The sequence below is a fragment of the Polyodon spathula genome, chromosome 2 (genome assembly GCF_017654505.1).
Source record: "Polyodon spathula isolate WHYD16114869_AA chromosome 2, ASM1765450v1, whole genome shotgun sequence".
Classification (NCBI taxonomy): domain Eukaryota; kingdom Metazoa; phylum Chordata; class Actinopteri; order Acipenseriformes; family Polyodontidae; genus Polyodon; species Polyodon spathula.
Genome location: NC_054535.1, coordinates 12,490,558 through 12,508,768, shown reverse-complemented (window position 1 = coordinate 12,508,768; position 18,211 = coordinate 12,490,558). Strand labels below are relative to the sequence as shown.

At 38.2% G+C, this 18,211-nt stretch overlaps 1 protein-coding gene across 2 annotated transcripts in view; it reads right to left on the bottom strand.

The window, feature by feature from the left end:
• Nucleotides 1-3,763: 3,763 nt before the first annotated feature.
• The window catches only part of sorcs2 (sortilin-related VPS10 domain containing receptor 2), a 281,183-nt gene continuing 266,735 nt past the window's right edge, over nt 3,764-18,211 (bottom strand). The window contains exons 16-27 of one of the 2 annotated variants that reach the window (XM_041276668.1): nt 18,005-18,138; nt 17,513-17,641; nt 16,461-16,632; nt 15,553-15,739; nt 11,653-11,786; nt 10,895-11,018; nt 9,902-10,014; nt 9,302-9,427; nt 8,981-9,080; nt 7,726-7,828; nt 5,316-5,473; nt 3,764-5,053 (exon numbers count right to left, since the gene is read on the bottom strand). In XM_041276668.1, coding sequence (XP_041132602.1) covers nt 4,989-5,053; nt 5,316-5,473; nt 7,726-7,828; nt 8,981-9,080; nt 9,302-9,427; nt 9,902-10,014; nt 10,895-11,018; nt 11,653-11,786; nt 15,553-15,739; nt 16,461-16,632; nt 17,513-17,641; nt 18,005-18,138 — 1,545 coding nt within the window. In that variant the 3' untranslated portion in view covers nt 3,764-4,988. The remainder of the gene's footprint in view (nt 5,054-5,315; nt 5,474-7,725; nt 7,829-8,980; nt 9,081-9,301; nt 9,428-9,901; nt 10,015-10,894; nt 11,019-11,652; nt 11,787-15,552; nt 15,740-16,460; nt 16,633-17,512; nt 17,642-18,004; nt 18,139-18,211) is intronic. The other variant, XM_041276678.1, reaches the window with a different exon arrangement.

Genomic DNA, 18,211 nt, shown 5'->3' with positions numbered 1-18,211 from the left:
CATACTGTGTGTATGTTTGTAAGGAACTAGTACAGTAATGTGCTGAAGACTGGGTGCCAGGGCAGACTTGTTCACTTGTAAACAAAACAAGAGGCTACATTAGCTAAAATTTAAAAACCTCAACAAATCGCAACAGACTGATTTTAAAAATGTGAAACCAATGTAAATGGTAGATTTTTTTTTTGCACTTTGTTTTGCCTTTTCTAATATCATGTATTATCCTTAAAGACAGACACCAACTTGGTGACAAACTTTTGTGTATAATAAAGAAAACATCTGCCAAAAAAATAATTGGAATTGGTTTCTGTTATCTCAGTAACATGAGAAAATTAAACCTGTTTGCTGAAGAGTAAACAAAACCGAATGCTTTGGTGTTTATGGCTGCATTAATAAAATGGCATCATTCAGAAAGTTGCATATTGATTCACACCACCAGCATACTGCATTCAAGGAAACAACTGCAGAAAAACATATCTAATACCAACTCTGAAACCCCCCCAAAGATAAAAATAGAAACAACCACATCAAGAGTTTGGAAACAGTTTTATTACCCACAATCTGCAGTGCATCTTGTAAAAACAAAGGCATACTTTTGGATGCAACAGAGTACACAGGTATGTATAGAGTAGTATATGTCTACTACACCTTTATAAGCTTGTTATGGGTGTTAATTCTGCATAGAGCATTTCAAATCATTAAAACAAAGCTATAGAGATAAAAGGTAACTTGGTTCTGTGCACTACATTTCGCAGAGTATCCAAACATTTATTGAAAACATTAGGAATAAACTGTGCAGTCAGTTCACACACTTTGTGTAACCAATGAATCTCCTCGACAAATATATATTTTTTTATTTCATCCCCCGAAAAGATTTACAAACATCACATCACTAGAAAACTAACAAGCGAACATTAGTATATGTACAAGAGGGGACTACTAGAATAGGAATCCTGCTTTTTCGTAGCTGTAGTGTGATCAGACTCAATACATACTTTGTTAGAGGTCGTTAGTGTTCATGATCCATTTAAAAAAAAATAATTACAGATCATGTCAAAGCTTACTTTTCCTTTGAGTCGGCCATTTAGTAAGTTTCTTTTCACAGAGTGCTTTGTTCCAACCCTTTATTTTTTAACCAACTGACTGGAAGAGAACCAAACTACTGTTGTACCAACAGAAGATCAATAAACTAGTTCCAATAACTTGTTAATCTATTACATCTTATTCACATATCAGATGCTTCTAGCACACTCAGCTGCTTTCCCCTTCACTACAATCCCACATCTCTAAAGTAAGTGAAACACAGCCCATTAACACCTTGCAGGACAATAGCTTTGACAGATAGAATTATCAGATGTGAAACCATCAGAAACATGTATTGTGGTACGCCACGGTACAAGCAAAGGAAAGTGTAGTAAAAGCATGGCTTCACACAGATCATGTGGTAACACCTTGGTAATGTGATAATATGTGAGAATGCTCCTTATTAGATAGTGGGTTATTTACATTAGGATTTGTTTTTTATGTTTTGTATTTTTTAAATTTACAAAGCAAATTAAAGGGAACCTTGCCACATTTAATTGCCTAATATAGGCTCTACTGAACCATTAACAACCTTTGTGAAATTTAAAGTAGCATTTGTAAACAGCATGCCTTGCTTTTTTTCACAACAAACTGCAGCCAATAGCTGCTTCAAACAGTTTTATGTTACCCTTAACATAGCATCGTTTGTCCAAACATCATTAACATCAATTTAAGAACATTTACAATTTAATTATTAATCATACTTTGATAGGGACAATAATGACAACATTAATTGGAAATAGTAAAACAGCAACCAGGCAGTCAAATCAACAAAATTGAATAAACATGACCACTACAGGAACAATAAGATGGTCCTTTGCTTTTTATTTTAGGCACAAGCTAATGGATTTATCCTTAATTAAATCAAAAAAATATAGCGCCTTTGTAGTTATAGCAGTGCTACCGGTATAACAAGCCTCAATAGAAAATAGCTTTTGTACTCAAGAGACTGATTACAAAATCAGCTTCCCAGTGCTTTAGCATCACTATGGGGTTTCTACAAATAAGACGTAACCCTGTGAAGATGTAATGGAAGATGGTCAGTGCTGTGTTCTTTACAGGGTCTTTTTTTAATGAAAGTGAGTCTGTAATAAAGGCCTAGAAAACAAAACAAAAGTGAAGCAAACAGAGATGGAGATCACAAGTGCGGGTTTTCACTTTTCTAAGAGCTCATACACTGTTTTCTTAGTGACATGTGGATTTGCTTTGGGAGCATTCATCCGGCCTGTGAAAACTGCATAAGGATATGTCTCACAGCAGTGGTAACCCAGCAGTGTTCATTTTTTATTCAATGAGTCTGTAAAAGGTGATAACAGTCTCCTCAGCCCCAGTGGGTGTACAGGATACCGAGTACCATATTCCTGACATGGGTTTCTGATTCTCTTGTTAGATGTAATAAAGGGAAGGGGGGGGGAGGTGTTTACAAGGCAGAGTTTCGTCTTTGTTTCTGGGTCTTCTCATTGCCCAAAGACAACAAAGGGAGGACTATTCTAATGCATTATTGACTGGGGTGTTGCTAGTATTATCCCACAAAGGGGCCACTCAATATTTAATCTCTGAAATGTTCTTCTAAAGATAAAATACAGTAACATTCTATTTTTACAGGATGGTAAAAGCAATTATATGCATCCTCAATCAACATGATGTATTATACTCTTTAAGGTTAAAAAACAAGAGAACAGACACATGTGCCGATTACATATTTTGCAGGATTAGCAGCAGAATCCACTACATAATATATAACATAATATAGTATATAATTAGTAGTCACTCATATTTTATCAAGACTATTAAAGAGTAAATAGTGGGGTTCCAAAAAAGATAGCATTATATATATATCCCAATGTGTTGGTACAGCTGTTTAAATAACGTAACTGTGGTTACTGTAACTTGAATAGCGTAACTGTCTATTTTTTTTTCCATTATATCACCCTGACAACTTTTTACACTTCAAAGTACACTTTTATAGAAAAATTGTAAGGTACTGCACACAGGCAATAAAAATGTGCATTATAAATACCATATGGGAGATACTGAAATTGAAGGAGGAATCTATGAAAAAGGCCTAGGATTTTATGTTGACTCAGAAACGTCTTCATCTAGACAATGTGGGGAAGCTATAAAAAAAAAAGGCCAACAAGATGCTCGGATAGATTGTGAAAGGTGTTGAATTTAAATCAAGGGAAGTAATGTTAAAACTGTATAATGCATTAGTAAGACCTGATCTTGAATACCGTGTTCAGTTCTGGTCACCTCGCTACAAAAAGGATATTGCTGCTCTAGAAAGAGTGCAAATAAGAGCGACCAGAATTATTCCAGGTTTAAAAGTCATGTCATATGCAGACAGACTGAAAGACCTGAATCTATTCAGTCTTGAACAAAGACGACTACGCGGCGACCTGATTCTGGGATCAATAAGCTACTAACAACCGGGATGGGCCGAATGGCCTCCTCTAGTTTGTAAACTTTCTTATGTTCTTATGTTTCAAAGCTTTATTCAAAATGGCCGCTCTAGTGCACTGGGGTTTGAGATCTGTCCTCTACATCACTACAGGAAGAGCAATTTAAAAAAAATCCATGATGTGGTATGGTGTTCCATACCACATCATGGATCGCTGTTGCTGTGTTACCTGTTTGACAATGTGGGCAATAATCCTTACATTATCAGTGCACTAGAGCGGCCATTTTAAAAAGAGCTTCAAACAGACTTTAAAGTTATAAATGCAAAAAGTTGTCAGGATGTTAACAATGAAAAGAAGGAAGTTACAGATAAGTTATTTAATCAGTTGTAGCAACGCATGGGGGCGTGTAAAACAATATTTTTCAGAACCCCGCTACATACTCTTTAAAGATAATTCTGTTAGAATGCAAAACCATAGCACTTTCCTTTTTCTCAAACTTCAATGTTTTGTGAATCCTTTAACCATATCTGTTTTTCAGGTAAAATAAATTGAATAAATAATGTAAAATTAGCACCCTGCTTTGTTTGCGGGTGGTGATATTTGTGTGTGGGTCTGAGGAAGAGAGACCAGGATAATTTGTCATATGTACTTCTATAAACAAACCGATGTTTGGATAGATTCCACAGAAAGAAATTAATCTTTAACGATTTAGTATGTGGTGCCATCTATCACCTCCTCTAAATTAGTACCACAACAGAGCAGTGGATCCAGCCTGAAGCTGTTCTTGTACAATGCCATCCTTATTAATGCCTAGGTCAGGATCTTCAGTTTTTGTCGGCTACTCAAAGCAGAATACTAGATATGAATTTCCAGTTGACCTTCCTAATACCTAGTAAGGCGAGATGTGAGATCCACAAAACATCTTGTTGTGAGATGAAGCCACGTGTGGGGCTGTGCAGGGATTCGACACACTAAAAGCATGGTGATTTAGTGCACAGAGTCACAGCACAAGATGTGAGCAGAGCCTTCTTAAGTGAACATGGGTTCACACATACTGACCCAATAGATATTGTATGAATATAATTCAAAATACTGCTACCTGCACAAGAACACAGTTAAGACTAGGCAGCTGTTTGACAAAACTGCTGCCAAATAGTATGCATTTAATTAGATATAACCTGTAATGAAAGCTACAGTAACTAGACTTGAAAGTAGACATAATAGGAAACGTTAGCGCCATGTCCTCTTTCAAAGCACAGTATAGTGGTTATGTTTTTGTTCTTTAGTAAAAAAGAAAAAGGTGATAACAGGTAGAGTCATTTGAGAAACAGTGAGACCCACTTTTCTCCCCCTCCTCAGATTACAGAAACACTATTTTTTTTCCTTGAAAATGACTGGTTGCTGTAGTATCAACTGAGAATATCCTGCTTTTCCTTCTGCTAGTGTTGCAGGACTGAACAATAAAATATAGAGACAAGTCTTGGCAGTTTATTGATGCTGTAACCATCAGCTGGTCAAGTAACTGTGCAGTTCTCTGGAGTTTATGCTCAGAACCACACCAGAGTGATTACCTGCAAAAAAATGCATGCTTTGTAAGTGTTCATAATTCAAATGTAATAAAGCACAAAACTATAATGTATTTCATATTCATAAAACCTTAACCAGAAACAGGCATTGGGAGTATAATACTTTTACTAGCAAGTTGTTGTAATATTGTGTATGAAACGTATCAATATAGAAGTAAAACCAGTATAAATACAATAATAAAAGCATATGAAAGAAAAACAATAAGTATAAAAGAAAACAATTCCAATAAATGGAAATTGGGGCTACCTCCAGCGTTACCTAATGTTTGCGAATCAAGATCGTCATCAATAAACTCCTCCCCCTGGATGATGTTCTGGGTGTCCTCGCTGTGATTGATAGGACTGGTCATTTCCTGTTCTTTTTCATTGTGCATTTGGGCATAAACGCTTCTACCAGGCAGTTTTCTAAAGGAGCAATATATATATATATATACACATACATACATACATACATATATAATTTCTCTGTCAGCACGTCCCAAAAGTTTAATTTTTTCATATAAATAGTAAAAATAAATCAATAAATAACAAACCCAAAAAAATCTCAAACTCTCCAAGAAAGGGAAATAATTAATTCTGGGGGGGGAGGTGGGGGGGGGGGGCAAGGTGTTTAAAAGTAGTCGGTTAAAAGTAGTAGTTTTGTATTGCATAATAATTCTTCTAAACCTCATTTACTTTAACAACTCAGAATTAAGCTAAAATCAGATGAAAACCAATACTGTAAATGTGCCTTCATTAGGGTTGTTTTTTTTAATTCTGAGTTTGGGGGGGGGGGGTTGTTGTTTCCCCCCTGCCCCCCCTTGCACCTATCTGCAGATGGCCATGAATACAACCCTTCTTAGAGGACTTTACCTCCTGGTAGTTGACCTTGTCGGGAAGGTAAGAGACAATAAGAAAGGTTTTACTGTGATTAGAAACAGGGAAGAATTGCCTTGATTGTCAATTTGAATCTTTACATAACATATTTATGTCCCTTTTCAATGTGTGGGTTGCCATCCTTTTTATTTTTTAAAGTTATATCTATATGAGCTTCTTGATTGGAATCAGCACCACCATTGTGAGCCCAGCACCACAAATGTTTGAGCTTATATATAATAACTGTATGTAACTTCTGATGTGAAAGATATCTTTATACTGTACACGATGTTTTTAAAATGCCACCTCATAATGGCGAGAAACAGCGTACCTAACATTTCACATCAGGTTAGTTTCAGAGGAAAATCCACGTTATTTCCTCTGTGTTAGAAGTGAAAATTTTGCGCCCTGGTCACTAGCGTAAGCCTTTTACAAACCACCGACTCTAGTACAAAGTGACGAAACCAGAAAGGGTCAGATTGGGTCAGAGTCCACTTTCTTTTGTCATTTCCATATTAAGTATTATGTTTGTGTATTTTATTGTTGTGTTCAATATTATGGTAGTGTGTTGTTAGTCTGTTTACCAAGACTACAAACTTACTTGTGAACCACTATGTATGAGCCAAGAACAACTGAATCACTTGGCAGTTCTGCATGTTCAAAAGTACCTTACTGCTGAAATAGACAAAATCTGCTTATGAACTTCATTTTGCGAACTGATGTGTTGAAATGTTTTTGCTTTTTACTAAACGGTAGTTTGTCAGTGCACTAATAAAAAAATTACTTCTATCTTTGTAGAAACACGAATGTATAATTAAGTTGACTAGAGTACATGCTTTATTATGCACCAGTTTTATTTATGCTGGTTTGCTGGTTTAATTACTTTGATGTAAAAGTTAGGGTCCTGTCCATATGACACACACACACACAATCACAACAGTGATTTAATACTAATTTAATTTATAATCCAAGTTACAAAACATGACTGAAGTCTTACTTGAGCTGTGTGTGTCATTTATGCATATGTTTGTTATTTATTGATTTTATTCTTATATTTTATTTACGAAAGTTGAGATTATTACTATTATTATATTTTGAGTTATTCTGCCTACGCTTCTACTTTAAAAACGGCTCTATCTGACTGTGAGTGACTTGAATCTCCCGGCTCTTTCAGAAATGAAAACTGGTTTAATTTAAAGGCACCATGTTTGTGTGTTCACAGCTAAAGCAGCAGCACAGAACCTTCGCTTTTGTGGGTTTTGGATCCATCCACTTTGTTGTATGTTTTCTGTATTCAATGGGGCTTCATCGTTTATCCTCTACACCATTTTATAATATAATACGCAAGCAATATATATGCACAAAAATGAGACACTGTAAGTGCACAGCGATGATAATTGTACATAACAAGGTAGATGTTTTATCTAATAGATATTGGGTTTACTGAAAATGTTAATCTGTGTTGTTTAAAAGGCTTTTAAAAGAGATTATGTTCTTTTTTTTCCTCCTACCCCAAGTATAGGGCAATCTGCTCCTTCACTCATGGGCACCAGCAAAATTTGTACAAACCCGATGCTGCTGATGTACTGTATACGATGCCTACTAAGCTCAAAATTGGTTTGATTCTCCAAGTGCTTCTGACACTAGAAGGACCCAGCATCCTGTACACACGGTTGGGGTAATGGCCAGTCTGCTTCACTCACATAGCAGGCAGACAGGTTTTTCAACTCTGTAAACTAGCAGAGAGAGTTCACAACACAACACGAATCCCCAGGAATGGCAGTTTCATGACCCATACACACCTTTTGAATTTGTAGAGAATGAATGATCCTACTGCAACCAAGCAGACAACAAAGATCACTGCCACAGCCCAGAATCCACCACCTGCACCACTCTGCCGAGACTCTGAAACAATACAGTACATTACATTAGGACCAGGTGGCAAAACAGATATACATGTATCAAAGTATCCTTTAAAACGATAGAGCTGTTCTGCAAAGGAAACTATAAAATCACCACAAGCTCAAGGCAAAGGATCTGTGCACCCTTGTGAATCAATTGTGAGATCCCATGGGATAAAGCACCAGGGTTATATTGTGTACTTTAATTAGGCTTGAGTAGATCGTTTTACATGGCTACTGATAGTTTCTTTCTCATTCCTGAAACTGAAACCGATGTGGATGAACACTGTGTTCCAATTGAGTGTTGTGTGATAACGTAAAGGATTCTGCCCCTGCAAATGAGACAAGCTTAGGGAGTCTCTTGTGTCTCATCACCTGGATCCTCTTGCTTAAAGCAAATATGCAAATCCTAACACTCCCTTGACACAGCAGTCAGACACAGTAGTTCCAGGTTTCAACACAAAACCATAGATAAAATAATACACACCATAGCATAAATGAATAATTACAGTGAAGTCTCACCTACTTAACAACCTGTATACTCATAAAACATTAGAGAAGACAGCCAGTCAATTATAATTATCCAGCACTCTATATTCCTGTTTTTCGGCATCAGCAGCATAGGAACTGAATTCCACTGTACATTTTTAAAACCCTACAGCTGTACACTTGTGCACTCACTCACACAAACAGCAAATACATCACTGCCAGTAAAGCTGTCGTATTCCCTGAAGTGGTCAATGTGTCACAATAGGTACTACTGTAAACAAATGTCTGCCTGTGGCTACAAATTGAAAATATGTTGCGATTCTCACTGATGGCAAATTAGTGAAATTACAGCAGTAAGATGAAAGCTACAGAGTTTGCCGATTAGTGTGGAGCTGCAGTAACTTTGACCAGGTGCAAGATGTCCTTTATGGCATACTACCATGGCAAGTACTGTTTTGCTAAGGGTGACATCGTGGCAGTCAATTTTCAAGAAAGCAACCTATGATTACCTTTGATTCTGAACAAACAAGCGCTGCTACAGAAAACTATAGGACAGAAACATCAATTATGTTTACTGCAGTTTAACACTGCAAATGCTTATGGGATATCTGCTGCTTCCTGGTAGCATATTCCAACCACAAATAAATACATTCTATGACTCAATTACCCGAATCAGAGTCCTCCAGGTTTACAAACACTACCAGGCCCCCTCTCACTATAAAGCTAACATTGTTCCCATTAAGAGCTTGCTTTATGGCGGGTATCCTCTGAAAAAAAAAAAAAAGAGAGAACAGTTACTCATTCATCAATAAAAATCTTAGGCAAATTCAAGGGGCTCCCTAGTGCATTAATATATACTGTACACCAATCATAATGTAGATTCTAGAAGTCACACAATGAAGACCTTTAGTGCTAATGTGACTGCCCATATATGATGGTGTTTACAGTAGTTACTGTAATATGTGCTGTCGTGTTTATAACAGGCTACCTTATCAACAGCTGTGCTTCTTTTCTTCTCTGGTGTACTCTCTGGTGGAAGCACATACAAGGCTGCTGTGGTTGGAAGGTCAGGCTTCACCACAGTCACCAGGGATACCTGTGGAATGTCAGTTATCTGCAAGAGAACAAACAGCAGCCACATCAGTTTGTATAGCAGGATTACTGTGAGACATGGAGAAAAGATTGACTAAAAAACATGATGAATTTAACGGTCAATATTTACAATCCATTCTTCATCCGATCCTCCTGATTATTATAATTTTTTTTAAATCAGACTACAAAGGCTCTAAGACTCAATTGAGCTAACTAGTGTAATGGTTGAGTGCTGCCCACTGAGAACTGAAGTTGACACCACCAAATTGAATTACTTTTAAGACAAATATGACCTCCAGCAAATTAGCATTGCTCCCTTTCCTCTCTTACTCAATGATTACCCATTTTGTCCTGTGGCCAAAGATTCCAGAATTTTTTTAAAACCATTGATTAGACTGAAACAGTCTGGCTGTTTGTATGTTTCACTTTGGTGTAGATCTGCCGCTAGACATAGAAATGCAACCCTGACTAGATTCAAAACGACGGTATGAAGTACCTTTGCTAGTATTCTGCTGACAACCTGCCCAATGTCAGCTCTCCACTCGGGGATATTTGGATTGAAAGGATCGAGGCTTTTGCTGAACTTCAGAGGAAGAACTTGGAACTGATCTGTAACAGGGAAAGGATCAGGGATACAATTAAGCTGAGAAAGTAATGTTATAAAATGTTACGGTGGCATAATATGGTAAAGCCATAAGTGCAGTAAAGCATGGTAAAGCACAGATAATAATGGTAAGCTATAAGATTACAGTGCAAAGTCACTATGAACTTCTCATCAAGTAGCACATAGAATAGAATTAGAAAAAGTATCAGTTGCAAACACAGTTAAAAGCAACATACATGAGGTTTTCCATAAGCCATTCATTGAAGGTGAATTCAGAATACATATTGATCTTAAACTTATTCTTACACCCTTTCAATTTCCATTCAACAAGCTCTTTAGCCTTTTTACAAACTGGTCAATGTGCATTGTATACTATTCTTTCTTGTATATATTAAAAAAAATGTGGTACCATTATTTACATTGCAGTACACAAATACAGACACGTAAATAACTCCCACTCTCTTAAACAGGTCCCAGTCTACTGCAGGAAGCAGTATAGTGCAAATATGTGAACCTCATCCATAATGACTGGAGATTCAAAAGTATTGCTCATTTTGCTGCTAAACTGTCTTTAATCTATCTCTTCCTATCTGGTTTAAGCATTAAGTATTTCTTTAAAATTCAGTCTTCAACGTTCCTGGGTTTATTATGATTTAATCCACATTAATAGTGATAGTTTGGAGCTTGTGAATTCTTTTTTTTTTTTCTTCATACAAATATGCTGCATTCAACATGACATTTTCTGTGACTAATGTGCGTCTGCCACGTGAAGCATCGTGGTAAAATGATGTGTTAATAAAAGAGTACAATATAAAGTGTGCCAAACGTTGTACTTCAAATGCAGAAGAGTTGGTCTGGCACTCCACTGAGTGAGGCAGTCCTTACCAAACACCCGTACTGTTTTGGTATCCTGGACCATGGACCTTCCACAGGCTGCCTGAACTGTCACCATCACTTCACCGGTCTTTGGGAATTTGGTAATCAGGCTGTTCTCTAAGGAGAGGATAGGCTAAAGAATATAAAGTATATTAGCGGAATTCCAAAGAGGTACAGTAACAATTAGTACAGTACAAGTTCAAAGAATAATTAGATGTCTATGGTTGCATTTTAATATGGTGAATTATTTGTCCAATTTATGTAGAAATAGTTTCCAATGCATCACAAGATATATACAATGTAACATTACATATTGAAAACACAAGAAATGGCTGTAGTAAACTGTGGTCTACTGCAATATTTTCATACTATATGTATTAGGTTTGAAAGGGAAATGGTGCAGTGTTTCCGTATGATCAGTTTCAATGCTGCATTTTTTAATTACTGAATTAAGACTATATCAACCATAATACAGACTACAGACTAATATAACCATTTAAAATAATTTACTTTATTTTACAGCAATATACTACCGTGAATTGCAGCATAAATGTAAATAGCAATATTTTATAGGGCTAACCTGACCTGCCCAAGCTCTGAAAAAGGTAATTTGTTTTATAAACCGCTTTGTCTGTAGTTTCAGAAATCCCCATTAGAGGGTGCTCTTATACAAATATAATCAATATCTTGTTTGGGAAGCCCTGTGTTTCATAAGGTGGGGGCCCTGTAACTGCTGGGATGTGCCTGGCTAAAGCCTAAAGGAGTACCTGAAGGTTGTCTCCGATCCACCAGTAGAAGACTGTGAGATTGGTGGCTGCAGGGAGGATAACTGCTGTCAAGTTAACTTCCTGGTTCCTTCCAGCAATCGGCACCACTTCTAAATGCACTTCCTGAAGGGGAGCTGTGGCCACACAACACAAGGCATCAGTTTGTATTATGACTGGCAAGCTCATTATGAGTACTTTCTCTGGTAGGGTGTGGACACATTCCTTTTTGAATTACCCTGTGAATTGGCCCAGATTGGCACCCATACTGTGCTAAATGCTGTTGGATCTATAAATTGGTGTCTGAAAAACAGCTGCGCTGAAGGTGAAACTGAAAGCAATTCTGATTTTAACTTAATAAATATGCCTGCTCCATGTGACATTTCAGTGCCACAGCATAACAGTGAAACTATGTGTAGAGAGACCTGAGAAGGTAAATATAGATGCAAGGCATCCTGCCATTCCTGGTACCTGCTGAGTAAACACAGAGGTGTGTGCTACAGTAACCTTCATCAAATTCCCATTACCCCTGCTCAATTACATGCTCTTGATTGGACCAATTTACATCTAGGTTTATTTAATGTCAGGTCTCTGTCTAATAAGGCTCTGTTAATTAGTGATTTTATTCAGGATTACAGCATTGATATCCTCTCTTTAACAATGTTTCCCTGATTGAGGCTTCTCCACCTAGCTATTCTTTTTTCCAGAAAGCTTGCTCTACCGGGCAGGGAGGTGGACTTGCTACTGTTTTCCATAGTGAAGTTAGAATCAAACAGGAAATTGTTGAAGGTTATTCATCTTTTGAAGTTTTAACCTTGACATTAAACAGTCCATTATCTGTTCATATTGTAATTATTTATCGACCACCTAAGTCAAACCTGCTATTTCTGACTGAATTTGGGGATCTGCTATCTATATTGATAGTCAAATATGATAGGATTCTTTTATTGGGTGATTTTTACATTCATGTTGACACTGATTCTGATTCTAACTCCTTGGAATTTTTGAGGCTACTGGATTCCTTAGATTATATCCTGCCATGTCAAAGGTTCTATGCATAATCATGGCCATACCTTAGATCTGGTAATTTCTCATGGTTTAGCTGTTAAGAACGTCATAACCCTAGATCTTACTAGTTCTGATCATCTTGCCATTCTTTTTGAGGTGACTCTGCCAGTATCTACAAAGACATTTAAATCCCGGGTAATTAATTCTTCAACTGCTGTTAAGCTTTCTGATGTATTGATCTGATTACCACTCTGAATCCTCACCTGTAGATCAGCTGGTTAATACCTATAACAGCTGGTTAATACCTAAAACACCACCTTGACTGATATCTTAGATACTGTAGAACCAATAAATCGGTCAGTGTCTTTTAAAAAAAGCTCACTGTGTTTTAATGATACAGTCCATAAGATGAAATATAAAGATTGTACACTAGAATGGAGATGGCAGGAATGTAAACTGCACGTTCATTGCATCACATGGAAGAGCCACCTGGTTAAATATAGGAAGGCTCAGACGTTGGCTAGGTCATCATATTATTCTAATTTAATTGAAACAAATAAAAATAATCCTAGATTTATTTTTGCTACCCTAGATACATTAATTAACCCTTCCCCTAACAGTACTACCCTTAATTATTAAATAACTGTTTTTTGTTGAGAAAAATGCTCTCATTGTGTTTTTTCTGTTTTTCAGATACCATGTGCAGGCCTGTCTGTATTGTGATGCTCAGCACACGTGCAGTAAGAGCAGCTGCTGGGCTCAGCAGCACTGCGCAGGACCAAGATACTCGCTTCGGCATCTTGTTGTTTGCAATTTCAACCACAGTATCTTGATGCCATTTGGTGTCAGCTATTTTAGCATCACCACTGCGAAGGCTGCTAGTTCATTCTAACAAGCAGGCTTCCCTCAGTCTCATGTTGGTACTGACTGAGTGGTTTTGTATGTTGCCACCAGCAGTGACTGCGACATGGTGAACACGTATCGAGGTCAGTGACCTGCGGCCGCTCCCGAACCAGAGGACCCGCATCTGCTCCCAAACCAGGACTGAGGCTGTTGCACTGTTACCAAACCGACCCAGTACCAAACCTGTACCGTCCCGGTACTGAAGTCACTGGACAGGTCCCGCTTGGGTCTTGACCCGCCCGGTTGATATATAAGCAGATTGAGGGAACAGCTTGTGACGGAAACATGAGTTCTGGTGATGAATCTTCCTCCCAACCTATGAGGGCGCTAAAGAACGAGAGGAGAAGTATCTGGAAGGGCTGGCCTGACAGTTCATTTCCGGGTCAGGGAAGTGGGTCAGTCTGGAAAGAAGCGAGACTCTGTTGTAAGACCGTATTGATTTGAAAGGTAAACAAGAGGCAGCTGCAAGTAATAAGGCAGCTGCAACCGTTCACCTCGATATCTTGCGGGATTACATATAGGGGCCAGGGTAACGCTGATCTTTTCTTTCGTTTGGGTAAAACGCTGGAGAGACAGAAGGATCGAGAGAGGAGCTCTCAGTAAAAGAAAAGAAAGAGTGTTGTGTGTTGTTTGTGTCTGTGTAAATAACTGTCTGTGTTTGCACCACTAGACAGCTAAACGCACAAATCTGGAGCTGTCGCAAGGGTCAGCACGAACCGGATCACCACTGCACCAACCGTCACGAATTACCTGTGTCTTCACCACTGCACACGCACGTCTGCACTCACCCAGGACTGGTGACCGTGTGTTTGTTTGTTCGGGACTGTGCCCTGTTATTTCTATCCCCGGGCTTTACACATTGTTGTGTATAGCCGGGGATTTATTATTTGACGGTCACCAGACCTGGATTACAAATAAAAGCATTTTTTTCACTGGATATCGTTGTCTGTTCAGCATTCCTGCACCGCATCACCGCGACATCTGTTCCCCTTACCAACCACTTTGCCACACAGCTGTACAACACTATACTGTACATTGCATTGCTTGCTCCTTGAGTCATGTCTGGGTTCTATCCTTGTGAGACATGCAATGCCAGTCTGCCCTCTGGAGAGCAAGCCCAGCAGGTACTCTTCCTGCCTGGGACCACAGCATGCCAAGGAGGCTCTGGTTAACCACAGATTCTGTAAGATTTGTCCCCCTTTCTCCAAGCGCAAGAGCTTGCAGCTCTACGGAGCACTCTGCATCCCTTACTCCTGCTCAGCATTCTCCCCCCATCACCCTCTCTTAGAGAGGTGGCTGCAGCCTCACACCATGTCTCTGCACCAAGGGAGAGTGGACGACGCACCCGGGAAAGGAAACAGTCTTCATGGTCTTCCTCATAGTCCTCGAGCTCTGCCTCTCCTTCCCCTCCCCCGCGGAGGCATTCCAGGTGATCGGCAAGATTTTTGTTTGTTTGTTTGTTTGATAACCACATCAATGAGTTTATCATATATAAATCATCAACACAGGCACTTTTGCTTTAAATTTATGTAAACATACTTGTTTTTATTAAACATACTTGTTTTTTAACACATAAGCATTACTAATGTTTAAAGTGGAATGGTATGTTTGTTTATATTATTGATTGAGCTTGTAACTGCCACAGAATTTGGACGTGTACCAATAAATACTGTGGTAAGTGTTATTCAATAGTACTGTTTTCACATCTTATAATGTTAGGGGGGGGCTCAGTTTCACACTTTTATTTTAATTACGGAATCATGACGGAGAATTTTTTTTTTTTATTGCGGAAAACTAGGATCCCTGAAAATAAATCTGACAAAAAAAGTTATCTATTAATAAAATATGTTAAATGTTGTTTCCTGTGATATGGAGACACATTTGTTATGATTGTTTAAGAGAATTTCCATGACGCCATTTACTAGACCAACCCTACCCACCCACGTTGAAGCTGTCCCACAGGGGGCCTAATACAATGTGCTCAGTACTCACAGTTGACCTGAATGTAGACCATAGCCTCATCATGCCCTGCTGTGTTCTCTGCCTTCACAGTGACCCGGTAGATACCAGGCTTCTCATAGCGGTGCTGAATAGGTTCGTCAGTCACTGTCAGGTTCACATAGATGGCTCGAAACCCATCACCCAGATCCACCTGGTACTTGGTGTTTACAGTGTCTCCCTTTTAAGAAAGATGTGCAGAAATAAGTACTGCATCCAACAGGAGATGAAACCTTGTTAACTTTCCGATGGCACTGGGTTCTAGTGAGTTCAAGCTCTGTAATTATATAGCTCTGTATATATAATATATATATATATATATATACCCTAGTAAGTGATCATTCCATCGCAGCAGGAGCATAACTGTCAGGCTTCCAGAATAAAGCTTGTGTCCGTTCTACTAAAAATACATGCAACACAAACATGAGGTCTGCTTTCTGATGAAAAGGGGTGCAGGGATCAGTAAACCATGGTAAAACTGTAATAAACACAACATGAAGAATCCTATTTGAGGATACAATAAAAAATGACAGAGTAAAACATCAAAGGCATTTCTTGGTGGACTGAGTAATGTAATGTGTGTGTGTGTGTGTGTGTGTGTGTGTGTGTGTGTATATATGCTATATATATATATACATTTAATACATAATGTATTTACATTTAAATAGTGAGCAGATAGGTCTGTTTATTGTTTCAGTGGTATTGTTCCTTGGGATAACAACATAAACTATAATCATATATATATATATATATATATATAATATATATATATATATTATATATATATATATATAGATCTACCACAGCCACATACACTGCTGACAACATCCTCCCCTCCAACCAAAACATACTGCTACTGCCCCTGCACCCCAAGCAAAAGATCCCAGTGATTTCTGTGTTACCTGCTCCTGTCTCACAATGAAGGTGATGTCATCTCCAGGGCCCACACCCAAGGTCTCTCCTTTGATTCCAAGCTGCAGACCTCTGGGGGCCTGCAGAGGACATCCATGCTGTTTGGAACTCTGCTGTTTGTTCACTCCTCCCTCACAGATATTGGACACCACCTTCCTGTAGCTATGAAACACAGCCGCACACATTGATTTATTCTTTTCCGAACTGTAGCACAGTAAGGAATGTTCTTTGCTCTTACTCTAACTAATAAAGTCTTTGCAATGTTTAAAATCAGATAAAGGCTTGTATGCATGATGAATGATACTTGTGTCTTGCAGGATTGGAATGTGCAGTTCTGCTCTACTTATTTCATTGGAGTTCATATTCTAAAGCAGAGGCCTACAGTATCTACAGCTCATGGGCATTCATGTAGATTTCCAAAGGGGCCTTACATCCTTTCAAGAGATTATTTAGAGAATTGGATTAGTATCCACACTATAAGCTATGGTTAGCAGGATTCCAACCCTGTGGCAGTCTATGATTGTCTTGGGCTTTAGAGGTTTATCCATCAACAAGTGAAGACTATTTCCATTCATTCAGCATGTGTTCCTAATTAGATTATTAGCAAATGTTTACCTATAATGTGATTCAGTTCTGTGTGCAGTCTGACAACATGTCTACTCAAATGTGTATTATGATTTTATTCATACAATCAAGGTTTTAGTTTTTCAGCAGTAGTACAGTAGTCAAAGATAGTACTCAACATACACAGGCAAATGGTACTATTGCTGATTTAACAATGGTAATTGCTTGAACTGAAGAGCTGAAATTAAAAACTTAATTACTGAAAACGGAATGGTATATGGCCATCAAAAACCTTACTGAGCATGAGTTTATTGACTATATTTGATTGAACACAAATAATAAATAAATAAATATTTACATGTAGTGTAGTGTATAGGGTGAGGGGGAGCAGAGTCAGGGAGATAGCATATACTATTACACTACCTGCATTTCTTTGTCTACACTCCAAGCTGGAATGCAGACTCTGGACAGAACTTACCCTGTGCTGGAGGCATAGGAATGCCCTACGATACAGTCATCAGGAGGGGAGTCAGGGTCATGCCAGAAGTCTGCAAAGCATCGATCGCCTTCAGACTTCAGACTGGCTGCCCGCTCAAAGCCGTAGTCACTGGGAGAACAGGATAAGGGTTGATGTTTATTTGCCAGAATAGAACAAAATGAAGCTTAAATGTTAACATGCTATCTGTTGCTTTTGTTTAAATCTATTTATTTATTTATTTATTTATTTATTTATTTATGTTTGTGCCAAACATGACCAGTAAAGGTAAAGATACCAAAAACATATCTTATTTATATTTGGTACTTTTTTAAAAATTATATGGCATTTACTGTTGCTGTATGACTGTGCTTTTTTACACTTTGCTACATGTTTTTACCATGGTAATACCACTGTAACCTCTTAAGGGCATATTTTTCTAACCGATAAATAGTATCCCAGTGATACCTAGGCAAGACAGGTAACTGGCCTTACCAGTTGAAATCTTTCTCTGTACACTGGCAGGGCCTGGAGGTCAGGGCTGAAGTGAAGCTCTTCCCTTTGATACAAAACGTTGAGTCTTTTCTCTTCCGGAAGCTCCTCTCCTGACCCATGATGCATGTCTCCCCCTGGAATACGATATTAAAAAGACTTGTATGTGGCATGTTGTACTTTAGCGCACACACACAGACTTTATCCTAT